Raw genomic sequence first — 8,383 nt, forward strand, 5'->3', positions numbered from 1 at the left:
GTGTGCTGTGTGATTTGGTGCTTGTGTGCATGCGTGAAGCGTGATTTAGCACTACTGCACATGCACGAGCGGCAAAACCCAGAAGTAACCCTTTCCAGTACTTCTGGGTCGCCGCGGGACGCAACCTGAAAAAACGTAACATGAAGCAAACATAACATGAACTATGACGGTATTGTTATAATGAGGCTGCTATTGGAATGATATTGGAAAATAAATAAAAACACTTTTTTAAATACCCCCCCCCAATACTACTACCACTACTTTTGAGTCCAATGCAGAGTGCTTATACAATTCATATCTGTTGAGCCTATATTCATTAGGTCACAGCTTCTAGAATAGTGGGTGCCATCTGCCAATTTACTTTAACCCTTTCGCTTTTTAGAAACTAAACCTAGAGGTGTTAGATTCCTTGATTTCTCGTTCACATGCAGATTTTCTGTGAATTGCAGGAATTAGCACAGTTGGATGGTCATGTCTGTGACACAAATATCCTCTTGCAAATGGACAACAATCGAGGCTTGGATGTTGACTGTATCATCAGAAATGTTGAGGCCTGGTATCAGAGCATCGCCCAGAGGAGCAAAGAAGAAGTCAATGCTTTGTATGAAAACAGGGTAAGCCAGGACAGAGGTGCATTGCACTGAACTGGGAGAGCAGGCAGCTTTTGAGACCACACATATAATGTCATGATAAAGGGAAAACTACTGGATGCAATTCTAGGAATGCTTCCAAATTTTAGCTCATCTAAACTGATGATATTCCAAATTAGGTTGAGCATGTTTCTGAAGTGGAACCAATGCATCACAGAAGTTCATTGTTCTAGCTTTTATTTCTGAAATCTGTACAGGGTCCTGTATATGGCTGGGTCAAAGAACCTTTTTGCTTTTTGTCTTAACCAATGTGAAAGAGGGCATGTGCACATCAGCAAGACACTATACTCAGTACTATTTTTCTGGAATAGAGGTGTTAGAACTCACCATGAACATCTCCCTCGTCCTCTTTGAATGGCAATGGTGCCCACCTGAGAGGTGCCGGAACTGAGTTCCGGTGAGTTCCAACTGAAAGAAAGCCCTGACTATACTTAATATTTCATCAAGATTGCATTTTTTGTCACAATTTTTCAGTGTGCATATATTGATAATGTAGAGGGATTAAAAGGTGGTAATGAACCAAAAGTACTGCAAGTGCACTCCAATTTTGAAGTTGTGGGAGCCCTCCATCCCACTACTGTGAAGTAGTGCTTTTTAAAAAGAAGTAGCCTTTTTAAAGAAAAAGCAACCTTAACCTTTCCTCAAAATTATTTTCATATTTTGCTCAAGGAGAAACATCCAAATCTCATTCTTTTTTTTTTGGGGGGGGGAGCAAGCTGGTAACCAGTGTACAGTGGTACCTCAGGTTAAGTACTTAATTCGTTCCGGAGGTCTGTTCTTAACCTGAAACTGTTCTTAACCTGAAGCACCACTTTAGCTAATGGGGCTTCCCACTGCCGCTGCTGCACGATTTCTGTTCTCACCCTGAAGCAAAGTTCTTAACCCGAGGTAATATTTCTGGGTTAGCGGAGTCTGTAACCTGAAGCATATGTAACCTGAAGTGTATGTAACCCGAGGTACCACTGTAGATGTGATTGTTTTTTGGCAGTATTGTGTGATTTCATTGTTTTATAAACATGGACGGACATGGTTGGTCTCCAGAGTCTCTCACAGTCCTCAACAGTTTCACACTACAATATTTTCTGGGAATATTTGTTAGTTATAATTTATATTTTCTCCAATTATTATTATATGTCTTGCTTCTATACTGTTCTTATAATTTGAGATGTATCGTATATATGTTTTGTTATAAGTGGAATTCGATTTATTTTTAAGAATGGTAAATAGCTAATAACAATCTACATATATGCAGATTCCCTTCACCAGAAACTTTTGGTAGACCCTACTGAAACTCAAGCATCCTTCACGTGTTTCACCCAAGGAGGAGCTTTCAGATTTCACTTGGTGACAATTCTCTTATTAACAGCCTTCTCTTTTCTGGGTACCAGTTCCAAGAGCTCCAGGAGCAAAGAGGGAAATACTCAGACAATCTGAAGATAAACCAGCACGAGATTGCAGATCTGACCAGGCTGGTCAATAAGTTGCAGTCTGAGAATGATGCTATTAAAAAGCAGGTAGGAGAGAATTTGTCACTTGCTATGTCTTTATTTGGGAGTAGATGGTCAACCATACCATATCTACAAATGACAACAGACTAAACCAAAACACCTTACTATTTCTTGAGAACTTCAGTGTTGAAGAACGTTTTTCCCTTGAAGATCTTTCTGAGCACAGAAACTTGGGGGGGGGGGTGCTAGCTTCTTTCGTCAGTTTGGCCTGCTTCTCTTTCCTCTCTTCTGAGCTGTCCTCAGTAACATTGTAGCAAAAGCTTATGCCCTGGATGAAGTGGGGTGGGTGTCAGGAAGGCCAGCATTGTGTAGTTGCACCATCAGGAATGCCACCACCAATCCAGTGTTCTCACCAGTGCAACCATATGACTTTGACCTCACTGCTGCCCCATCCCAGCCCTGCCCAGGTAAACAGCTCTGATACTAGTGACAGGAGGTCAGTTCCATCCCACCACAGGTGCTGCTACTGATAGCTAACAATTTAAAATATGACAACAGGCCCCCAAGATGGCTTCCAAAAAAGTAATCTAAGTCATTTGCAGAGTGGGGAAAATTCAGCCCTTTCTTCTTCTTCTTCTTCTTCTTCTTCTTCTTCTTTTGTCTTGGCCACTCTGCTCCCACATCTTTGAATTGCCTGAATTTAAATGGGTGGCTTCTTTCATGGTTTTGATCCTTTCCCTCCAATCAGAACTTACCGTAACATTTTTGTTAATGGTTCTGAATTGAACAGTAGAAAAATGAGAAACGGAGAGAAACAGAAATTAGCTGATTCACCGATCCCTACTCACCACATAATCTTACAGAATTTTGTTTTGTTTTGTTTGACAGGTTGATATTTTGCAATCAGCCATTTGTGATGTTGAGCACCGAGGAGATGGTGCTCTTAAAGATGCTCGAGATAAGCACATTGAGCTGCAGACAGCCCTGCAGAAGGCCAAGGATGACCTAGCTGGCTTGCTGAGGGACTATCATGAACTTCTGAACACCAAGTTGGCTCTGGATATTGAGATTGCTACATATAAGACACTCCTGGAAGGGGAGGAGTACAGGTAACTGCGAATTATACAAAAATATATGGGCACACATGCAAACATGCTAAACCTAGTTAGTTAAATGCACCAAGATTTATTTTAGCCTCCTTTATTTACAGTGGTGCCTCGCAAGACGAAAAGAATCCATTCTGCGATTCCCTTCGTCTAGCGGTTTTTTCGTCTTGCGAAGCAACCCTATTAGCGGATTAGCGCTATTAGCGGTTTAGCGGCTTAGCGGCTATTAAAGGCTTAGCGGCTTAGCTGCTAAAAGGCTATTAGTGGCTTAGAAAAAGGGGGGGAAGCAGAAAAAAATCGCAAGACTTGCAAGACATTTTCGTCTTGCGAAGCAAGCCCATAGGGAAAATCGTCTTGCGAAGCAACTCAAAAACGGAAAACCCTTTCATCTAGCGGGTTTTCCGTCTTGCGAGGCATTCGTCTTACAGGGCACCACTGTATTTTTGATTTGACGTCGATTTCATTAAAGAGTAACTTTGCTATAAGCAAAATTCATCGGCAGCCCTCAAGATGTGTGGTTGAGTCATTGCTGCAGTCTTGCATGGTGAGGAAGAGAGGTGAGGGGTTGACGAAGTTGGTGTGGTGCAAACATGCTAGTGGAGCCAATCCAGTGCTCCTGCTGGTGCATTTGCACTGTACTGACCTCACAGCTTCCACCCTGTCTTCATCCTAGTATGCAGCAGTGACTCAGCTAGAGGACGGCCTGGTGAATGGCATCGCCCCACCATGCCATCTGCTCCTGGCTCAGCCATGAAGACATGGAGATAAAAACATTTTTGCCTGCCAGTGAAGGCCAACTAGGGAAGTGTCCACACAGATCTCTGTTAGCAACTCATTCCAAATTGTGAATGAGAAAGACTCTGGTCTTGGCCAGCAGCTGGATCCAGGCTGATCTGAAGTATAGGAGCCAGGTCCTAGGGGCCAGCCCTTCCCTGGAGTTGATGGGCATTGCCATTCAAATGGTGTCCGTGTACCCCGTCATGTGATCAATTATGTGGGGAGGGGCTTACTTGCCCCGCCCCCCGGATATTTTATTCAAGTTGGCAACCCTGATTTGAAGCTGTGCTGATGACTTTTGTAGACCCTCTGGCAGTAATAATAATAATAATAATTAAATAATAATAATAATAATAATAATAATAATAATAATAATAATAATAATAATAATAATTTATTTATACCCCGTCCATCTGGCTGGGCTTCCCCAGCTACTCTGGGCGGCTTCCAAAAAATATATTAAAATACTGTAATACATCAAACATTAAAAGCTTCCCTAAACAGGGCTGCCTCCAGATGTCTTCTGAAAGTCTGGTAGTTGTTGTTCTCTTTGACATCTGGTGGGAGGGCGTTCCACATGCCAGGCTGCCCTTCTTGGAACACGGGAGTTATCCACAGAAGACACACCTATGAACAGAGCAGGCCCAAGGCATTTTGCTGTCTGAAGTGAAGAGCAATTCCCCCGCATTCCACATTTAGAAGACCAGCAGCTGACCCTTGCCCTTACCTCAACACTCATCCGGAGACAGTGCGTCTGAGGGCAGGAGACTTAATTAGGGACCAAAGGCACTCCTATACTCTAGCACCTCAATGCTGTTTCAACACACTTTCACTAACAGTCCTAGAGAAAACACACACCTTAGTACAGTGGTACAGTGGTACCTCGAGTTAAGAACTTAATTCATTCTGGAGGTCCGTTCTGAACCTGAAACTGTTCTTAACCTGAAGTACCACTTTAGCTAATGGGGCCTCCTGCTGCCACCGTGTCGCCGCCATGTGATTTCTGTTCTCATCCTAAAGCAAAGTTCTTAACCCAAGCTACTATTTCTGGGTTAGCGGAGTCTGTAACCTGAAGCGTCTGTAACCTGAAGCGTCTGTAACCTGAGGTACCACTGTACCTCAGTTTAAGAACAGTCCGGTTTAAGAACTATTCGGTTTACAAACTCCGCAAAACCGGAAATAGTGTCCTGGTTTGAGAAGGTCTCTCCTCCTTCCGGAGGGGAGGTGTTGTGAGAGGGACAAGATTCCTGTGACATGCAGGGGGCGTTCTGCCCCCTGCCCCATTTGCATGGCTGGCGCGCCACGCCCCCGGTTGGGCACCTAACCGGGCAGCTTGGTGGGGGCGTGGTTTGCTGCTCAAATGCAGCCATGCCAGCCATGCGGCCCATTCGCTCACCTTTCGTCAACTCACAACATGATAATGTCACATAATGCATTTTCCATCATCAGATGTTATGCAGGGACAGGGATAGGAGACATGGTGCAGGCTTTGCCTAAGCAAAATAGGCTTCCACTTGTGCAATAGGGTTTCCTTCCCTCTCCTCCCTCCATGCCCCCTCACATGCCCCCAAATGGGCATGGTGTGGTTGGGAGAAGCCCCATCCCCAGAACAGTGCATGGGAGAAGTAAAGGTGTGATCTTCTGCCTGGCAAGCTACAATGCTTGTGTTAATGGGACATTCACCATAGTGCAACACTGAATTCCATCCATGGTGTTTCCAGTTTTGGAGATGGCCATGCCGTTCTGAGCGCAAACATTTCTGTGAAACACAGGCATCAATACAGGAAACCATGATGGGGCAATCTGGTAGATTAAGATGACAATCAACTGGGCTAGCGTGATAATAATAAGTAATTTTAATTAAGATTGAACTTGTCTGATTGTATAGAAACTAGTACTTTCTAAATAAGATATTGACACGCTATGTGCTCTCCATTGAAATGAAGAGCTGCGGTAAGTGCGAATTCCACCCTGCATTTGCAAAAGGCACGAAATGCCTGGGTGGATTCTGCTTCAAATCCATAATCAAGGTAAACTAACAGCAATTATGCATTTTCTTTTTTCCGCAACAGGATAGTCAGAGGAAATCTTGTTGCTATAGGTGAGTAAAACCAATGAGGTTGTGTTGGGCTTGGGCAACCTACTACATGCTCTTGTTGTTTCCTTTTTCATGTCTGCTGCCTTTATAACTTTTCTGCATCCTTAACAATTGGAGACTGGAGTGCTTGTGTGTTTGTGTGTGTGTTTGTGTGTGTGTGTGTGTGTGTAACTTCACTCCTTCTCCAGGTTCCTGCTTTGTGTTCCTGCTTAGATCTGCTGAACCCCAGCCATTTTGATGCTTCACTGGCTAGACTTCCCAGAAGATTATTTGGCATTCCCCAAATAATTTCTATCAATCAACCAGACTATTCCCTTTATTGTCCCGGGGAATCTCGATATGGTGCACTCTTTGGCAGAAGTGATTCATTGGGTTGGGCAGAGCTGTAAGAGTAGCTTTCCAGAAGGCGGGCCATTATTGCTTCCTGGGAGGGAGAGGGGATGGGCTGAGGAGACGGTGAGGTCAGTGTAGTGCAACTGAATTTGTTCTGCCAGTGTGTTTGCACTGCACCAACCTCCCTACCACCTTCCCTCTGCCAGTAAGCAGCAGCAGCCCACCTGCTGGGAACATAGCCCACCTGATTAACCACTTTTACTCTTTGGTCTGATGGATCATAGAGTTAGAACTGATTCCCACATTAACTTTGTCCAGTATTGGCCACTTAGATAGCTAATGAATGATTGTGCCAACACCGAAGGTGTCGTGTCTCTGTGTTAAACTCCCACCTGAGTTGAAAGTGATCTGAACTGTGTTTAGAAAACTATTGCTTTTCAGGTCATTGCACTCATCTGGTTCAAACTGACCTACTCCAAAAGAAATCCTGTTGTTTCCTTTTTCATGTCTGCTGCTTTTAAAACTTTTCTGCATCCTTAACAATTGGAGACTGGAGTGCTCGTGTGTGTTTGTGTGTGTGTGTGTGTGTGTGTGTGTGTGTGTGTGTAACTTCACTCCTTCTCCAGCTTCCTGCTTTGTGTTCCTGCTTAGATCTGCTGAACCCAAGCCATTTTGATGCTTTACTGGCTAGACTTCCCAGAAGATTATTTGGCATTCCCCAAATAATTTCTATCAATCAACCAGACTATTCCCTTTATTGTCCCGAGGAATCTCGATATGGTGCACTCTTTGGCAGAAGTGATTCATTGAGTTGGGCAGAGCTGTAAGAGTAGCTTTCCAGAAGGCGAGCCATTGTTGCTTCCTGGGAGGGAGAGGGGATGGGCTGAGGAGACAGTGAGGTCAGTGTAGTGCAACTGAATTTGTTCTGCCAGTGTGTTTGCACTGCACCAACCTCCCTACCACCTTCCCTCTGCCAGTAAGCAGCAGCAGCCCACCTGCTGGGAAGATAGCCCACCTGATTAACCACTTTTGCTCTTTGGTCTGATGGATCATAGAGTTAGAACTGATTCCCACATTAACTTTGTCCAGTATTGGCCACTTAGATAGCTAATGAATGATTGTGCCAACACTGAAGGTGTCGTGTCTCTGTGTTAAACTCCCACCTGAGTTGAAAGTGATCTGAACTGTGTTTAGAAAACTATTGATTTTCAGGTCATTGCACTCATCTGGTTCAAACTGACCTACTCCAAAAGAAATCCACTTCATTCAGTCATTGCTATTCATTCACACACAGAGAGAGAAAGAAAGAATGCTAGGGAGATTTCCAACGCAGTTTTCACCTCATGGCAACTCAGCAACAACAAAGCTGCAACAATAAGGTGATAATCAGGTCTCTTTCTGGCTGGGTCAGTTCCAATCTCACTTCTGAATGTTTCCTCCTTGCAGATGTTTTCAAGCCACCCTACACAGAGGGCTCTGCTGGATTTACTTCTTCAGGTGCACATGGTCCTACAGGAGGTGGATACGGTGGAGGACACAGTGAAGGACATCGTGGAGGTTATAGTGCAGGAGGCCATGGGAGCTACAAAAGGAGCTCCAGAAGTGTTGGAAACCACCCAAGGACTGTAGATAGTCATGTAGATGCAGGACATGCCTCTGCAGATGCAGAACTCTACTCAGGAACACAATACAGCTCCCAGAATGTGTCTCAATCTGCTTGTAAACCAAGTTCTCCTGTAGGCGTTGACAGTCCCACAACAGGAGGAAGAGCTGGCATAGGGGTAGACTGTGGCCCAGGTGCAGGTTTTAGCTCAGGAAGTGCACAAGCATCAGCCAGCAAGGGGCATGCCACTGGGAGTATAGGAGGAGGTTGCCCAGATGGAGGCTACCTGTCTGGGGGTTATGGACCACCTGGTGTCATCCCATTTGGAGCTGGATTTGGACATAGGATTGCAGGTGGCCTGGGGGTTG

The 8,383-nt window shown here is 44.6% G+C and overlaps 1 protein-coding gene across 1 annotated transcript in view; it reads left to right on the forward strand.

Annotated features, from left to right (window-relative positions):
• Positions 1-8,041, forward strand: part of LOC114592999 (uncharacterized) — a 33,090-nt gene extending 25,049 nt beyond the window's left edge. The window contains exons 12-16 of the mRNA XM_028721461.2: positions 450-614; positions 2,039-2,164; positions 2,987-3,207; positions 5,928-5,934; positions 7,859-8,041. Coding sequence (XP_028577294.2) covers positions 450-614; positions 2,039-2,164; positions 2,987-3,207; positions 5,928-5,934; positions 7,859-8,041 — 702 coding nt within the window. The remainder of the gene's footprint in view (positions 1-449; positions 615-2,038; positions 2,165-2,986; positions 3,208-5,927; positions 5,935-7,858) is intronic.
• The last annotated feature ends 342 nt before the right edge of the window (positions 8,042-8,383 follow it).

The sequence above is a fragment of the Podarcis muralis genome, chromosome 2, assembly GCF_964188315.1.
Source record: "Podarcis muralis chromosome 2, rPodMur119.hap1.1, whole genome shotgun sequence".
In the NCBI taxonomy this organism is placed as follows: Eukaryota; Metazoa; Chordata; class Lepidosauria; order Squamata; family Lacertidae; genus Podarcis; species Podarcis muralis.